The 18,947-nt window shown below is 35.6% G+C and overlaps 2 protein-coding genes across 2 annotated transcripts; both read right to left on the reverse strand.

Moving 5' to 3' along the window:
• Window positions 1-448: 448 nt before the first annotated feature.
• LOC140974466 (phosphoglucan phosphatase LSF1, chloroplastic-like) lies at window positions 449-5,549 on the reverse strand. Its single transcript, XM_073437929.1, has 10 exons — window positions 5,159-5,549; window positions 4,728-4,834; window positions 4,184-4,640; window positions 3,407-3,478; window positions 2,880-3,001; window positions 2,418-2,633; window positions 2,090-2,195; window positions 1,845-1,957; window positions 1,441-1,585; window positions 449-1,255 (listed from the first exon to the last, which is right to left on the reverse strand). The coding sequence occupies exons 1-10, from the start codon at window positions 5,477-5,479 to the stop codon at window positions 1,136-1,138; spliced, it is 1,779 nt and encodes a 592-aa protein (XP_073294030.1). The 5' UTR covers window positions 5,480-5,549; the 3' UTR covers window positions 449-1,135.
• A 1,040-nt stretch (window positions 5,550-6,589) lies between these two features.
• LOC140972393 (uncharacterized) lies at window positions 6,590-7,415 on the reverse strand. Its single transcript, XM_073434834.1, has one exon. It carries the CDS (start codon window positions 7,333-7,335, stop codon window positions 6,652-6,654), a length of 684 nt encoding a protein of 227 aa, XP_073290935.1. The 5' UTR covers window positions 7,336-7,415; the 3' UTR covers window positions 6,590-6,651.
• Between the last annotated feature and the right edge of the window lie 11,532 nt (window positions 7,416-18,947).

The following is an 18,947-nucleotide window of genomic DNA, read 5'->3' on the forward strand; positions in this document are numbered from 1 at the left end:
CAAAATCAAATCCAGTCTCTTACAATTAAATTTTCAAAAAGTTTAAAACACTCANTGCGTGCATGTGAAAAAAAATGGATAATGTATGTAAGCTTCTCCCCATGCGGATCAGGTACGGATGATGGAGATGGATTCAGTTTTGGGTGGGGGAAAATTAAAAGATTAAGAAATTGCAATCAAATGCATGTTTTCATTTAAGCAACACGATTATATATATGGTTTTTTTTTGTAATAATAGAATATTAAAATCACATCTGATACCAAGATTCTAAATTTGGGACAATGTCTCGAGTTCGAATCCAATTATAAAATCTTCTCCCTAACTCATTAAAAAAATCGTAAAAGTTTTGATTTTACAGTCAGTATTTACCAATAATTAATGTATTATAATTATGTATGTATAATGATGGGGTGAAATTAAAAATGAAAATTTGATGGATAATTCGTTTGAAGAAGGCAGACACATATGGTGGGTGAAGGATAACATAAGATAAGGCCCTATCTCTAAAACTTGGTGGTGCACATCTACATCATCTCAACCCGTGGATTGTTCTGCGGCAGGGGAACAAATGGAGTCTTGAAAATCTTATTTGGGCCGAGACTTGAGTGAATTATAGAATGATTAACAATATTGAGTTTTACTATTGGATTTGTGGCCTTGTTTCGGACTTATGGTCTGATATTGGAGCCCAGACTGACTTAACTCATATTAGAGGTTAGATTCAGACACGTGTGAGTTGAATAGTAGTAGTAGATTGAGGTGTAAGTGAGCGAAAGCTACTAGTGAGCAATTTGATCAAAATTCAACTCAAATTTGATTTGGCCGAGCTCGAGTCGAGTTTGACTATCTCGACGTACACACAAGTCGAGATCGAGCTTGAAAATATACAACACCAAATAGAATTAGGCACTTTTGTCACTGAACTTGAACTTGATCTTCGAATAATTCTTATAGCATATATGACCTTTAAAAACGTGTGCCGCAAGCCCGCATCCGAAGCCCTGCTCATTCTATCCAAGAAGATGTGTAATAATATTTACTCATTGTGCTCATGCTCGTGTAACAGGTCAACAGAAGAATTACGCAAGAGTTGTTGATGAACTTCCTGGTACAATTCCCAGAAATTGTAGAACATCACTTTGGAGCCAACCTTATAGGACAGACAGAAAAGGCAACACATCGAGCGGCTTTTGCCAACATAAAGCGTTCATTTTCCGTCAATGGCCTCTCAATGACCTTCACAATATTTGCGTCCTAACAAAAGAAGATTCCAAGTACCATCAGCGGTGAATGAAAACAATAAGGTGTTTATTGTTTTGTGTAACTCATTTTTCTTGGTAACAATTCAAGGGGTTGGCCATAATAGTAATAACAAGGTGGTTTAGAGTTTTGTGGATTAAAACTGCAAAGGTCTCTCTCCATCTTTGGATTTACCATACCTTCTGTGGCGGCAGAAGAGAAGGTTCCACACTGGCTGTGTCACCAATTACAATTACATTGTTAACATTCCCCCTTTCATCCCTTTCCGTCGGCGAAGCTGTTGAATGCCTCCAGTTTTCATTAATAATGTACTTGTAGTAATATCTGTAACAAATATTGTATGGTTCAGTATCTTGATAGTTATGAACCCAAAACTTAGTCCTTATCATGACATGACAGGAACAAACAATTGAGGAATTCCCTAGCAATGCATTAGTATCCAGTCCTTTGATGGTTTGATTGACAGATGTAAATCTCCTACTCGCCAAAATTTTGTAAGAAAGCAATATCTACCGAAGACTAATAACAAACTTGAAGACAGACACTCAGAATATTAGCTAAATGAGAGGATAAGGAAACTTACTTTCCCTGTGGAAGTCTAATATCAACTTCATATTTGGGACCACCCTTGTGGACTGCCTTGATTGGCTCTTTCCAGTTTCCGGTAAAATCTCCAACCAAGTATACATCTTCCCCCTGCAAGAAGAAGATTTCCAAGATTAGAAAACAAAGTAGACACAGATTCCTAAGCTGATAACAAACTGAAAGCATGTGGCCCTTTACCAATAGAGACCTCGGCTCTTAAAGAGTTGGGATTTATCTCCTCACCTCGTGACCGTTCCATACAAAAGTTACAGCATGGGTTGACGGTCCATCATGGATACCACTTTCATCCATCGCAATAAGATCCCATGTTGCCCAGGCAATCGCTGGCCTGCATTTAAGATCTTGGTTAAAACCTCAACCAGATTATCTTGTACCAAATGATTGGTAGATATTTATTATTAATCTAGTATAATATCCTTTATAACAGAACCAGACTTAACACCAATTTTTCCTGATAGCATCCACTTAAGGGCATGTGTTAAGCTCGAGGATAAGGCTGTTTATGGCAACACATTCGTTACAAAGTTTGAGAACCAATGAAGTGACAAACCTGTCAGGCCTGCATGTATGCAAACCCGTAACAAAGTTGTGAGCAGCATGAAGGGAGGTATCTGTTATCCAGTGTAGGTAGGCAATCACACAAGCAGGCGATCGATCAAACCCAGTGGTGCAAGTAATACAAACACGATGGTTCTTCTTAAGTAACCGCAACAGAAGACCCACACAGAATGGCAGTTTTTTTCTCATGTCAAAAGAATCCGAGTCCCTAATATAAAAAAATGATAATAAAATGAAAATTATAAGGACAGCAAACATTGGAGAAACAATTTCATAAAACAAACTTTAAAATACAGCAATATGAAATTGTATTGCTATTTATTTTTTGAGGTATTTTGCGACTTTGCATATCAGCAAATCCAGACAAGGATAATTAAGAGAAAAATAAGTGTAAATTGAAAGCATAAAGACACTGATTTGTATTATTCTTCCCAAGAAAGCACAATGCGACAACCTTATGGGATGGTTAATCATAAGGATGTTGAACTTTTGGCATGACTCAATAATCGAATTTGAATCGATTCCCCAATTTGCAGCTTCGATCGTACTCTGGCAATTCAGTACTGCTGTCACTCCCTGATGCAGACATTGCAGAATGTTTCAGTTGAGTATACATTACAAAAGAGAAGGTAATGAACCAGAACAAAAGTACCCAGTGATATAGTTCATTTACAATAATAAAAATAATTTATGTTGCGAGGACCACAAATTCAAAATATTCCAAAGATTTCATAGACAATAACAATCTGTTGCAATTACGTAAGGAAATGAATAATATTAATAATGTACCAGATGCCTTGACCAATATAATCGAACAATATCATTTTGTGATTCCTGATAAAGACTGCCAAGAAAGGTGGTCGAGAAAATTTACATATTATTTTGGGAGCAGAACGTAAGAGACAAGTGACATGAAAATCCAAGGGGAAAAATTTATAAATCAAGCAATAGTAAAGAAGATAAGGGTATGTTAGCTCTCACCACTGTGTCAGACAGTGTCCCTACATCTTTTTCTGTTTGAATACATGATCCGACATAAATTTGCTCCGTAATCTATCAGAACAGCGTTAAAGGATAAGGTGAAGTTGAAAACTTACTAGAAGTAATTTAGTGGCATTAATTCTTAAAAAAAATCACTGTAACATTGAGAGAGACTGAGAAGTATGAAAGAATATTAAAAAAATATGATTTTAAGGCAGTTTAAATACCGAGCACTTAAGACCAGACACCCCAGAACGAATAAAACATATATCCATTTGATTCCTTTGTCATGTGATATTATGACGAAATACACAGGTTATGCTCTTACTGAGAGCGCTAGTTTTCAACTGGTTAAATAGCATCAGAGAACCAGGATGGTGATATAGACTACGAAAATGACACATGTGCGTGGAAAAGAGTAAAATAATCGGACACTTCCATCATACTACGTGGGAACTATTCCAAAGAAATGGTAAGATGTGATGAGAGTTCTCGTGGATATCCCTATTACTGAGTGTTATATAATCATCAGGACAAAAAATCCATGAATGTAGCTACTCCAACTTCAGATGTGTTGAACGACTTGTAGATTTACGGATACCAAGTGGTGAATGTGCAGGTTAAAAATAATATGGCACTTTCTCTTTCTATCTCTGCCTGTTTTCCGATTCCCACTGTGACAAACTCTAAGAAACTTGATGATCAAATGTAATTTCTTCTGAGACTACAAACATCTGACAATGCTAACATTATGAATAAACCAGTTCAAATGCACACCTTACTATAGCGCATACCAAGAGAATGGTTATAGTAGAGCTCTTCATTCGAATGTTCCAATGCCTTCACATACTCCTCCAGTGGAAAACTCCCATGCCCCCATTCCGTGGTTTCGGGCAATTCCTCAGTGAAAGTGGCAACAAGAGGACCAAATGGTAGAGTCGGAGAATTCATAGCTATCTTTGGTTGACCATTCTTGTTCTGATCATTCAAATACTTCCATCCTTTGGAAGACAAAAGTTTTGGACAAAATGTTACAGATCCAGATTTTCCAGCACCCTCGCCTGATGCATTCGAATTTGGAGATTGTACATGATCGTTCCAAGTGGAAATTGGAACAAGACCTTCGTTAAATAAAGTATCAAGATCATTCAGAAGATACAGATGGATGGGGAAAGGGGAGGAGGGTCTCTCGAGCACAAGGCTACAAGAACCGGCTTTCTCCTTGACAAGAATCCTGCAGATACCTTAGTAAAAAATGGCGTAAAAGAGTGAATGTTCTAATAATGACTAAATTTTGTAAGAAACACAAAGCCATTCGTACTCCATATCACCGTAGTCCTTGATTTCAACAAGCTTTGAAGTAGACGATTCACTCGCTTTCTTCAAAGTGTCACCGACCATGACTATTCTTGATTTCTCAGCATTCCCCTGCATGATCACTTTAATGGATTAATTGGTCAAAAATAAAATCAGCAAAACCAGTCATCAGACACGATCCGTGCTCCAAGAGCCTACAGAATTACATCAAACCAATCACAATAAAATCCGAGAAGGATACAGACACTGGCACTCTTAAAGAAAACTTTTTTAGATAGAGATATGAGCTAACTCAAGTATGCTCACCAGCTTCATAAGCCGGCCATTGAGCTCGAGGTTTTCGAGCTTGAAGAGCTCAAACACAAAAAAAAAATTGTTTTTAACCAAAATTTTACCGAAACAAAAATAGGCCATATAAATAGAAAAGAAGAATACCCCTTTCTGAAGTGCAAGAACAAAGACTTTCCCTTCAACAGAGAGCCCGAATCGAATGCCAAGGGGCTTCTCCAGCCTAACCATATACTCGTTCAGATTCATATCGAACGAGGAGGAGGAGGAGGATACCGCCGCGAAAACAGTGGAAACCCTTCCACACGATCGACGCGCGGTGAATTTCGAAACTCCATTCCTGAAATTGAAACCTCTGCCACAAAATGAGGATTGAATGGCCGCGCCGCTCTTCTGGAAGTTGTCATTTGAACACAGGAACATGGAGCAGTGGAAACCCCTGCAATTCAAGAACTGCAGAGGATACATCTAAGATCAAATTGGGTAGCTTTTTTGATGAAAGAATTCGAGATGGGATTCACGAGGAAGATACAGAGCTTCTGTTGCTCCAGCATGTTTTTTTTATATATACTTTTCTTCGGATTTATTGCCACGTGACCCAAAACATCTTATGTTTTTTTACAAGACAGATCAACTATCCGACTAGATCCAGGAAAAAATATTATTTTTAATCTTAAAAATATTATTTTTTATTTTAAATATAGATCGGATCGATTCGTCTCACAAATATATATTCGTAATATTGTCTCACAAGATAAATATTCTTTATTAAATAAATACCGTTTTTTCATACGTTTGTCTCATACGATGAGATGAAAAAATGTATAAAATCATGAAAAATATATGGATAGATATGAATAACATAATTATATTTTGCTTCAATTATTCTAAAACTCGAGCCAAGGAAATGGATGAGACAAGGACTTCGAATGCTATCATTAATGGTCGATCTTTAAACCTGGATATATATCAAAGACTAAGCTCATGATATTATTTATAAAATTACTATAATCCCTACTTATTATATATTTATACTATTTTTTTATGTCCCAAATATATAGTTCAATTTTCGTATTTAATATTATTTTTTCCACTCTAATGACCATCTTCTCCTTTTTTTTTTTAAATTTCTAATAACAATTTCATTTAATTACTAAAACATTAATTAAATAAATGTAAAATGCGTAAAATTTATTTTTCTAATAAATTTCTTAATCCATGTGGAAACACACGTACCATAAATATATGGGTCGGAAGGAGTATGTAATATACTTATAGGTATAGTTTGGTACATTGGATAAGAGAGATTGATAAATAATCCTCTTTATTTTACGTTTGGTACCTTTTTAGAAAGCACATGATAATATCATAGGTCTATGATAAATAATTGTATACTTAATTACTAATTCATATTATATGGAGCTCACATAATAATTATATTATATTATGTTATGTATGTTATAATTTTTATCCATGTTATATAATCTAAAGGTTGGGTAATTTAGTTAGACTATAAAAAATATCCTCTTTTTTTCTCAAAAATATGCAAAGACAACCAAACTAAAATTTTACATGAATGATGAAAAACTTCTAAAAGTGCGGGAAACTCCTGCTAAAACCGTTGACATTGGCAAAGAACCCTACAAGGTCTTGCCTGTGTACGGCAGATACGATTTCTTCCTCTTCTCTGCATTCATCGCTCTGTTCCACGTGTAAAGCACCTCGTGCGGCGACGGAGATCCCGGTGCGCCGCCGCCGGAGATAGACTTTGTTCCTGTAACCTTTTGGATTTTCGAAGCTTCGATCAACTTCCGAGGCTTTTGATCATGAGTACTACGGTGCTTGGGAGTCAAAAACACATAATTGTCCTTCCCGTCGCTGTTGCTCCGCCGCATCAGGTCGGAGAACTTCCAGCTCCTCGGCTTCGATCCAGTCGACTTGCTCTTCTTACACAAGACCGGAGATGGCCTCCAAATGCAGTACGTCCCCGGGGGCACGGTCTCCAAATCATCGCCTTCCGACGACGAACACGACGATAGGTGATTCCGATCTGATCGAACATTGGTCACAGGAATTCCGAGACTCTCCGCTTCGGCAGAATCAGATGAAACAAGATCTCGGTTGAAGACGGGGAAGATGGACCTGATTTGGCCATCGTAGGCCACAACCTCTTCATCTCGGAGTACCAAAGTGAACTCAAAGGCCCCATCTTCATCGTTTTCTTCATCCTCCGTGGCGACTTTTACAGCGATTTCTGCCAACTTTTCAGCCGTATAGCAGTTGAAGCTTGGGCACAGGTATGCATCTTCTTGATTGTTCTCCATAATTGTTTATTTGAATCAAATAAAGAGATTTTTGAGAGAAATGGATGGAAGATGGGGAAGCTTTTATACTCGGGTTTCGTGTTAGGAACTTAGAGGAATCACCAAAGAATAAATAAAATACTACTTTATATTATATTATTATTATTATTATTATTTTAATTCCTAGCTAGCATTATCAGTTATTACATCTTCCTAGTGTTTGTCAGAAATTTCCCAGGAAAAAATACAGATTTTATGGATGATTCTTAGTCAATCGATCAATTAAAACAAAAGTTGGGCACAGATTACATCAAAGTTAAACAGGATATATCAGCATTAATTAATTAATTATGTACCGAATTTAATCGAAGTACAGTGTTGTTTTTTGCTGCACAAGAAAACTAAGCGTAGACTTAAAAAAAAAAAAAATCTAGAAGGGTAGTTACTAATTAAGAATCATTAATAAAAGGCAGCCAAGACTGATTACAGCTCACCTATGACGTTTATATATTCTTATTATAATAATTATTATTTGATTTGATCAGAATGAATAAAACCTTTGAGAGGAAGCTTCTGATTAATATTCAACTTCAACTCATGCTTGATCTTGTCTCTTTTTTCCAAGCTTCGAAATTTTAACCACTTAAATAATAGAGAAATTTGGTTTCTTCAAATTTAGTTTTAGTCTCGTATTTTTCGATTTTTTATACGTAATTTGGTGATTTATTTTATAATTTTTGTCCTCTATGCATTGAAGTAATTATATGACACTTGACATATGAACAACAACCACGTCAACGTACACCATATTAGTGACACCTAAAAAATAGAATAAAATTCGAACAATAAAGAAAAAGATATCGGACTAAAATATAAGTTTGACATCACACACAGGATCGTAATCTAAATAGACAAATATAAATGATGACCAAATTTGCACTTTTTCCTAAATAATATAATAAACCTTTTAAAACATTTTTATGTAAAATTTTATATGTGGTTACGTACAACAACTTCGTTTTGAAACCTAAGAAAAATTGAGATTGTGCGTATAATTATTTTGATAATATATATAAATTCTGTCTTCTCAAATAAAAAAAAAATAACATAAAATGAAATTGCTACTCCGTTCATTTCGTGGACCTCCCATATTCCCAGCGTATGCTTCTTTATAAGGTTGAAAATTAAATGAATCAATTTGATTACCGAACAGACATAACTAATACAAATAGAAATTGAATAAATCCAAAATTTTCAACACTAAACCTAAGGACTGAATAAATCGAATCAAACTTCTAAATTGAGGCTGATACAGGCCGCCCTTAACACATACACGTGTGTGTGTGTGTGTATATAGAAACCATAATTACACCAAAGAAAAAGCAATATAAAACATGAATGAAATTTTGACCATTGACACCCCTCTCTGGTCATATATATCCTTGTGTTTTACCTTCGTTTTTTTATTCTTAATCTCATCTAAAAGTCGTTTAATCTTTCTTTCTAGATTTATACCAATTCCAAAAACCAACCCTTTTCGAATTCGTATTAATAATACTATGCATTATTAATATGTAATGTATCATATTATAATTGAACTAATTACATGTTATTTGAATTATAAAAAAGTAAATATCATTAATTAGATGAAAAGATAACGGCATTATAAGAAACAAAATAATGTCTTGGATATTCTTTAGAAGTTTAATTTGAAGTATAGAAGCAAATTATTATTAGGATTGATAATGTACTCACTTTTAGGAAATAATAAAATATAAAGATGAAATAAAAAAATCATTTTCTAAAAGAACTGAAATCTAAAAAATGTAAATTAGTGGACTAATACAGTAAATTGACAGATAACAAAATCAATATAAAATATATATAAGTTACATGACAAAAAATATCACAAGTTAAGAGATACAGGGATGCAGAACATAAAAGAAAATAGAAACAGTTTGGACAACTTTTGGTTGGGACAAAAAATGAAGGAAAGATGTAGTTTACGACATTCTTAATAAGGCAAAAGTTTCACAAAATTGGGTTCCTATCTATTTTCTCACTCACGTACTTTTAATTCCTTTTCATTCATTATACAGGCCAGTACCACTTCCGTAGCCCTTTGCTAGATGAGATTTTAATAAATGTGGTGGAGTCCACATTAATTAAAATATTAAAAATAACAAATCCCACGTCGGGAAATCTTCAAAAGTTGCTGGAGGGAATTAGTTATAAATAGAGCTCAATTCCTTCAGTTATTGTATCCCAAAATCAAAAGCTTTTTAGCTTTGATCAAAAGAGAGTGCATAGAAAAAAGAGTGTATTTTTTTTCTTGAGAGCGAGAATTCTCTTTGTGTGAGTTAGAGAAATTATTTTCTCGGTATACTCGGGTTGGGAGTGTGAGAAATATTGAGTGTATTGGTGTATACACTTGTTGTAATATTTCTTCCAGTTATAAAGGTTGCAGTGCTCCGTGGACGTAGCCTATATTGGGTGAACCACGTAAATCTTTGTGTTCTTGTTGGTTATTTTATTCCGCAAGTTTTGGGTACTATATTATCATCGTGGTTGGCATCGTTTCGGGGGTGTAATTCCCCAACAACTGGTATCAGAGCCTTGCTGTGAAAATTCTTAAGAATTCTGAGTATGCTCTGTGGTTGCAGCTTTGTCTGATCTTCCACATCAGAAAAGATTTTTTAGATTTTTTGCTAAGGCTAGAGAAGTGATGGCCGGAGATGATGGATCGGGACCAGGAATCAACAAGTTCGATGGAACAGATTTTTCATTCTGGCGGTTACAGATAAGAGATTATCTGTACAGTAAGAAGCTGCATCAACCTCTATCAGGAAAGAAGCCGGAAAAAATGGAGGATGATGATTGGGAGCTCCTTGACCGACAGGTTTTAGGTGTCATACGATTGACCCTAACAAAGAACGTGACACATAACGTGGCGGAGGCCAAAACCACGGAGGAGATGATGACCATTCTATCGGACATGTACGAGAAGCCATCGGCAAACAACAAAGTACATCTGATGAAGAAGTTATTCAACTTGAAGATGGGAGAAGGTGCTTCGGTGGCAAAACACATAAATGAATTCAACACGATTGTCTCCCAGCTGACATCGGTGGACATCAAATTTGATGATGAGATTAGGGCACTTATTCTTCTGGCGTCTTTACCAGACAATTGGGAACCGATGCGGGCAGCGGTTAGCAACTCTGTTGGAAAAGGAAAACTACAACTCAATGATGTTAGAGATCAAATCCTTGCTGAAGAAGTTCGCAGGAAAGACTCGGGTGAAGCAACATCATCGAGATCTGCTCTAAATCTTGATAACAGAGGAAGAGGCAGGAGTGGTGAAAGGAGTTCCAACCGATGGCGCGGTAGATCCAAGTCAAGAAATGGAAAAGACAAAAACATCTTTGAAAAGAATATGAAGTGCTGGAGCTGTGGTGAGACTGGTCACCTGAAAAAGAACTGCAGATCAATGAAGAATAATGCCAATGCTGTCACTGATGAAGTACATGATGCTCTGCTATTATCCATGGAAAGCCCTGTTGATTTTTGGGTTATGGACTCGGGAGCTTCGTTTCATACCACTGGTGATCGCGATGTATTTGATAATTACATCGCTGGCGATTACGGAAAAGTTTTCCTGGCTGATGGAAAACCCTTGGAAATTGTTGGTATGGGTGATGTACGGATGAAGATGTCAAATGGATCTGTCTGGAAAATCAACAAAGTCAGACATGTACCAAAATTGACACGCAATCTGATCTCGGTGGGACAGCTCGATGATGAAGGCCACAATGTGACCTTCGGTGATGGTTCCTGGAAAGTGAACAAAGGAGCCATGATTGTTGCTCGAGGAAAGAAAACTGGAACATTGTATATGACTTCCAGTTGCAGAGACACATTAGCAGCTGTGGATGCTGGAGCCAATTCAAGTCTATGGCATTATAGACTTGGACACATGAGTGAGAAGGGAATGAAGATGTTGGTGTCAAAAGGAAAGCTACCAGAATTAAAGACTGTTGAACACCAACTATGTGAAAGCTGTATCTTTGGAAAGCAGAAGAAGGTGAGCTTTTCAAAAGGCGGTAGAGAACCGAAAGCAGCAAAGTTGGAGCTGGTTCATACTGATGTATGGGGACCATCTCCTGTGACATCCCTTGGAGGCTCGAGATACTATGTCACATTCATTGACGATTCGAGTAGAAAAGTTTGGGTTTATTTTTTGAAAAATAAATCTGATGTTTACGAGACCTTTAAAAGGTGGAAAGCCATGGTGGAAAATGAGACCAACTTGAAGGTGAAGTGCTTACGGTCTGACAATGGTGGAGAATATGAAGATGATGAGTTCAAGAAATATTGTGCACAGAACGGGATCAAGATGGAGAAAACCATTCCTGGTACACCTCAACAGAATGGTGTAGCTGAAAGGATGAACAGGACCTTGAATGAACGCGCAAGGAGCATGAGATTGCATTCTGGATTGCCAAAATCATTCTGGGCTGATGCTGTTAACACTGCAGCATATCTGATCAACAGAGGACCTTCGGTACCATTGGACTACAAAATACCCGAAGAGGTTTGGAGCGGCAAAGAAGTAAACCTTTCTTTCTTGAAAGTGTTTGGATGTCTATCCTATGTTCATATTGATTCAGCAAGCAGAACAAAACTTGATCCGAAATCAAAGAAGTGCTTCTTTATTGGTTATGGAGATAATGAGTTTGGTTATCGTTTCTGGGATGACCAAAATCGGAAGATCATTCGGAGCAGGGATGTAATCTTTAATGAGAAACTTCTGTACAAGGACAAGTCAGACATTGGAGCTGGAGATGAATGTCCTGAAGTCGAGAAGACTGATGAAGTGCCATTGACAAACATTCCTGTGAATGAATCGAAAACCAGTAACCAGGAAGATGAAGAAGAAACTGCACAAGATGATGACCCACAAACTCCGGTGATTGAACTCAGGAGATCTTTGAGAACCATTAGACCACCTGATAGATACTCCCCTGCACTTCACTATATTTTGCTGACAGACAAAGGTGAACCGGAGACTTATGAAGAGGCAATGCAAAATGATGATTCAACCAAGTGGGAGTTGGCCATGGAAGATGAGATGGATTCACTGTCATCCAATCAGACGTGGGAGTTGACAGAACTTCCGCAAGGCAAAAAGGCGTTACATAACAAGTGGGTGTACCGGTTAAAAGAAGAGCATGATGGTAGCAAGCGGTACAAGGCAAGACTTGTTGTAAAAGGCTTCCAACAACGGGAAGGAATTGATTACACCGAGATTTTCTCTCCGGTGGTTAAATTAACCACTATCAGGACTGTACTTGGACTAGTGGCGAAGGAAGACTTACATTTGGAGCAGTTGGATGTAAAGACTGCGTTTCTTCACGGTGACCTAGATGAAGAAATTTATATGAAGCAGCCACAGGGCTTTGAAGTACGGGGAAAAGAGAGAATGGTATGCAAACTTCAGAAGAGCTTGTACGGTCTCAAACAAGCTCCAAGACAGTGGTACAAGAAGTTTGATGGATTCATGAGTGAAAATGGATTCCTAAGGTGTCAAGCTGATCACTGCTGTTATGTGAAAAAGTTTGACGGTTCTTATATCATACTACTGCTATATGTAGATGATATGCTGATAGCTGGAGCTTGTCTGGAAGAAATTGATAAACTCAAGAAAGATTTATCAAAGGAATTTGCCATGAAGGATTTGGGTGCTGCAAAGCAAATCCTTGGAATGAGGATCTTTAGAGACCAGGTGAATGGATTCTTGAAGTTATCTCAAGAAGAGTACGTGAAAAAGGTGGTTAGCAAATTTAATATGGATGAAGCAAAATCTGTGAGTACTCCTTTGGCTAGTCATTTCAAACTAACCAAAGCACAATCACCATCGACGGAGCAGGAGCATGCTTATATGAATAANTCACATTAGGTGGTACAGTTGTAAGCTGGGTGTCTAAGCTGCAAAAGATTGTTGCGCTTTCGACTACTGAGGCTGAGTATGTTGCAGTTACAGAAGCTAGCAAGGAGATGATATGGTTGAAATCCTTTCTGGAGGAATTGGGTCAGAAGCTTGAAGATAGCACATTATACTGTGACAGTCAGAGTGCTATTCATTTAGCAAAAAATCCTGTTTATCATGCTAGGACAAAGCATATACAGGTTAGATACCATTTCATCAGATCAGTGCTGGAAGATGGAGTCTTGAAGCTGGAGAAGATTCCTGGAAGTAAAAATCCAGCCGATATGCTCACGAAGACGGTAACCATTGACAAACTGAAGTTGTGTTCAGCTTCAGTTGGACTGCAAGAATAAATGAGGAGATATGAGCTGCTGCAATGATGATGTGAAGACGTGATTGAAATCAAGGCTTCAAGTTGGAGAATTGTTAGGTGAGATTTTAATAAATGTGGGTGGGGCACACATTAATTAAAATATTAAAAATAACAAATCCCACATCGGGAAATCTTCAAAAGTTGCTGGAGGGAATTAGTTATAAATAGAGCTCAATTCCTTCAGTTATTGTATCCCAAAATCAAAAGTTTTTTAGCTTTGATCAAAAGAGAGTGCATAGAAAAAAGAGTGTATTTTTTTTTATTGAGAGCGGGAATTCTCTTTGTGTGAGTTAGAGAAATTATTTTCTCGATATACTCGGGTTGGGAGTGTGAGAAATATTGAGTGTATTGGTGTATACACTTGTTGTAATATTTCTTCCAGTTATAAAGGTTGCAGTGCTCCGTGGACGTAGCCTATATTGGGTGAACCACGTAAATCTTTGTGTTCTTGTTGGTTATTTTATTCCGCAAGTTTTGGGTACTATATTATCATCGTGGTTGGCATCGTTTCGGGGGTGTAATTCCCCAACACCCTTTGCTCGATGAGTACAATACACCGTGCATATTTCATATATAATCTATTTACGTGCAATACATGTGCATATTTGTGCAATACACGTGTATATTTCTAGTCTACATGCAAAACACATGTATATTTTTAGAACAACGTAAATATTGCAAAATAATTTCATTTGCACGTGCATATTTCATAGTACATCCACGTGCCTATTTTTAGTCTACGTGCAAAACACGTAAATATTTCTAGCATAATAGTAAAATTGCATAATAATTTCATTTGCATGTGTATATTTCATGGATCACACATGCACATAACAACCAGACATTCATTTAAAAGAAAACGGAACTATAATATTTCCTTTCGTGCACCACCAGTAAAAACAAATTTGTCATCTCTCAATCAAAAATGGAAAATAAAAATCTAAAATTTTAAATGCTTACATATGTGGTTTGAGATCGAGCATCGACATAAGTACGACGAAGTACCTCTCAACAATAAGTTCATCGCTATAAATCCGCTTCCTTCTCAAACAAGTTCAAATAATTATATATATGATTTCATTTTAAAATACCAATTTTCAAAGTATATATGCTCTATGATAGAGTGTGAGCCAGCCGTGTGCTTAGTAGTTCTCATCCTTCGGCCTGCCACCTCCTTGTTGATCTTATTCTTTAATTTGGGGTTGTCTCGGAGTTTCTTTTCCATTTTTTCCCACTCCACACTCTCTCCCATGTAGCCTATATGTTAGTAGGAATATTTGTTGGTGGATGACTCAATTTTCAATACTTGTGCAATAAATTTTTGTATTGTACTTGATAGTACAAATTTCGTGGTGTTCTACACTCTTCCTCTTGTCCAAGAATGGCAGATATATTTATTTGACATTAACAAAAAAGTAATATTTTATTATTAGTATTATTACTATCTAACTTTTTAACAAAAACTCTCTGTGGTAAAAAAAAATAAAAAAAAAATTCGTCCTTGTTTACATTTCCCCAAAAGATTTATGCAGATACCTTATGTCCATTTGGAATAAAGCCGCGTTGAAAAAGTTCTTTAAGGAATTTTTCATCATCTGTATAATGTAAATGTTGCATAATAACTTCATTTGTATATACATACAAAGCACGTACACTGCACGTGCATATTTTTATTCTACGTGCAAAGAACGTGTAAATTAATATCATTTCACGATTACAACATTAGCTAAAATGAGTGTAGCCTTATGGCTGGCTGACTTGGATTAGCGAGTTACTTAGAAGTATTTGGATTTGAAAAAATAATTTGAACAATGAATTTTAAATAATTATGCGAATTTTAAAATCCATCGCATAAATTAATAAACAAAACAAAACAAAATTGAAAGGGGAATAGTTTAAAATTCACGGGTTCAAGATCATAGTTACGATATATGGTTTTAATCTTGGATATTACATTTTCTGATTTCGATAATTCAATGCAAACATACCTTTTATTTTAATAATGGGAGCTACGTTAATTAAATTCAACGTAAAATAATTACTCCACGAATTATAATTTTTTTAATGGAATATATGCAATGGGTCTAGACCGAGGCATTTATAAGTACAAGGGCTCCAACGAAGCCCAGTGACAAAAGCTTGCCTATCTATCAATTGGACCGCGAAAGATCCGATTGACTGGCTTATTTATTAACGAACTATTTGGCAGTGTGGATAATATATATAATAAAATATATTTTTAGCATAAAATATAAAATTTAAATAACTAATAATATTACTAATTAAAGATATATTTATGAAATATTATGTGAGATGACATTTAATTAAAGTACGAGTAGTATTTAAATGAGAAAGAAGATAATTTGGAATCAATAGATTGTGATATTTGTTAGGAAAATTAATATTTTGAATAATTTACATTTATATTTTTGTCACAATTTTTATTTCAAAAAATATTAGGAATCGTTTATCCATTAGTGATAAAATGAAATATTGTAAAAGAATACTGCATTTTTGGTATTTTATGTTTGTCTATTTGTAATTTTGGTCTTTGAGGTAATCAAAATTTAATTTTAGTCCACTGTCTTTGTTGATTTGTAATTTTAGCCATTTTTTGGTCATAGTGCTGACATATATAAATAATGTCACATCAGAATTCCTGATTAAAATAAAGTTATAAAAAATTGGAAGGTACGTGACTAAGACTGAAATTTGATAATCAAAATTACAAAGAGCCAAACATACCATACAAAAATTACAGTTTTCCTATATTTTAAGTAATCCTTAATTTCTTGCTAATATCGTTTATATTTTTTTCCCATAAATCTAATTTATTGAAGCAATTCAAAATTTGCAAATTACATAGCTTAGCTAGTTTTTTCCTAAAATATTTCCATCACACTTTGTTGCCCATGTGACAATTATTTATGTTTCACGTGGCAAGCTACCTTCAACATTAGAAACACGTGAGTTAAAAGCAAATTTGTGCTGCTTTCTTTCGTGTAACTTTTGTACTATGAAAGCCCGCAACTAAATTTCTTGTTTGCTTTCTCATTCACAAATCACATATACTACTAGTTAATCAATTAGTTTTATATGGATGAGAATTGACATGAAATGAGACTACAATTTTGAGTTCTAATTTGGCTTGGAATATTACACAATTAAGTCGATCTAAATATTCATTTGGCTTGGACTTGTGATCAATTGATAAGTTAATGTTAGCACCAAGATAATATTTGGTAAACAGATGTTGAAATATAAAAGAAAATAATCAAATTGATGTGTTACTATACACGTCAGTTCTACAACTTAAAAAATACTTGATTTTCGATTTAAGAAAAGGAGAGTTGGGCACAAGTCAAAATTTCATATTCGCAAGATCAAGCTGTCCTATATGTAAAGCCAAGATTGAATTTTACCATAATTGTCACGCCCGAAACTCGGGATTGACACCGGCGTTGTTTAACGATCACACAATCGAAACAACAAGCCTTTCGTAGCACAGTATAAACCGAACCCGTTTATATATCATAATTTCAACTCAAAGAAAACATTGTCTTTTACAACCAAAAATTTCTAAACAACAGAAATAAATGCGGAAACGTAACACTGTATATTAATACTAACTTAAACTTAATCTAATTCTTGAGATTCACTATCCCCAGAACTGCTCGGATTCTTCATCATCAACCTGTTCTTCGGACTTATCTGGGAGGGGAGAGTAAGAGAATGAGTATTTTGGGAAATACTCAGTAAATGGGGGATATTGAAGTAACACTTTTATAACATTTTCGAAACATACATATAATTACAGCATGCTTTTCGTACATCGTATTCGTAACATAATAACACTGCGATTTCTCACCTTTAACGGTTTACTGACGTCAGTCCCTAAGTTTTGATCCTCTAAGCGGGTGAGGCCATAAAACGGTTCTATCCCACCGTGAAGTACCATATGTTGGAATTCCACCCATTTTCAGGGAATTCTCACAGTGTCAAAACATAACGTATCAAAATTTCATAAAAACGTATAGACGGGAGACGGAGCTCGACCGAATTTTTAAAACAAAAACCGAAAAGTTCATATGTATAAAACCAAATTTTTTTAAGATTTAAAACAGCCCACTTACAGTACTTTGGATTAAATAAAAACGTGGAGTGCACGACGCTAGACTTGGATCACTTCGTGTACTTTGATCCGGCAGCACTTCGGCTTGAATTCTTGGACGACTTTGGGACGATTTTTGTGCTGTATTTCGGCTAGGGAGAGTTGCTGAATTCTCGAAATTTTCAGCAAAGGGAATTCGAAAATTTTGTGTAGGGAGTGCTAGGCTTTGATGTGGTATTTATAGGGGAGGGGAGAGAGCTAAACTTGGTATTCAAATCTTGCTCAATTAGGCCTCAAATCCCACGTTTTTTGTAGCTCCAAATCTCATCCCTTAGCTGCTGATTTTTGCTACTAAATTGGTGATATTCATTCCTTAACCCATGGCCCTCACTTGGTTTGAAAATATATAGGTTGATAGGTCCACGATTTGTGCCCAAAGTTGATAGATTATTTCCAATTTGCCTTGTATATTTCCTTGTATCCATGACTCACAATATCTAGGCAATTAATCTAGGGAGAATTTCGAAATTTACTTGCAAATTCTTATGCCCTAATTCCTCTAAATTGTAAGGTATTCCAAATCTAGTAAATCCCCTTGCATATCTTGAAAATATACATGTTCATGAGTAGGGATATTAAATATTGTATTTCCAAGTATCACAAAATAATCCCTTGCATAATAAAGATTTGTATTTCACAAGTGAAAGAAAAAAAAATCACACCTAAAATATGTACACCCAAAATTAATAACTCGTAAAATTTAAAGTTGCCTAGTTGGGTTTTCACAATTATCATTATATTACAATAATCATTTAATCAAGCATTAGCTAGCAATTCAACAGAACAATACTATTATTATATATTTATATCAACTAGTTATAAATTAAAAAATATATACTAGGCTTGGGGAGCTGGTTTAATTTTAAATAAAATATTATAATAATTTATGAACCAATTACTATTATTTGATTTAATAATTAGTCTCCATTAAGTAACTGCATGGACCAGAGATCCTCCATGCTCCACACGTTGTCGTTCGATACGGTAGTTGCAGTTGGAAAAGGGACTTGGTGGAATATGTCCATATTTGGGTGAAACGACGGAGGAGAGTACGACTCAACTGCATGATCCGTAGGGCAGCAACCGGACATTTGGCTCGT

This window comes from Primulina huaijiensis, chromosome 3 (genome assembly GCF_012295235.1).
Source record: "Primulina huaijiensis isolate GDHJ02 chromosome 3, ASM1229523v2, whole genome shotgun sequence".
NCBI classification, from domain to species: domain Eukaryota; kingdom Viridiplantae; phylum Streptophyta; class Magnoliopsida; order Lamiales; family Gesneriaceae; genus Primulina; species Primulina huaijiensis.

What these genes read in the sequence shown, in the direction of transcription:
- LOC140974466 (XM_073437929.1), bottom strand. Translation starts at nt 5,479, where the DNA reads ATGTATCCTCTGCAGTTCTTGAATTGCAGGGGTTTCCACTGCTCCATG. An exon ending in TTGGTATGCGCTATAGTAAG is followed by an intron (nt 3,479 to 4,183) that starts GTGTGCATTTGA and finishes CTGTTCTGATAG; the next exon opens with ATTACGGAGCAAATTTATGT. An exon ending in GGACACTGTCTGACACAGTG is followed by an intron (nt 3,002 to 3,406) that starts GTGAGAGCTAAC and finishes TGTCTGCATCAG; the next exon opens with GGAGTGACAGCAGTACTGAA.
- LOC140972393 (XM_073434834.1), bottom strand. Translation starts at nt 7,335, where the DNA reads ATGGAGAACAATCAAGAAGATGCATACCTGTGCCCAAGCTTCAACTGC.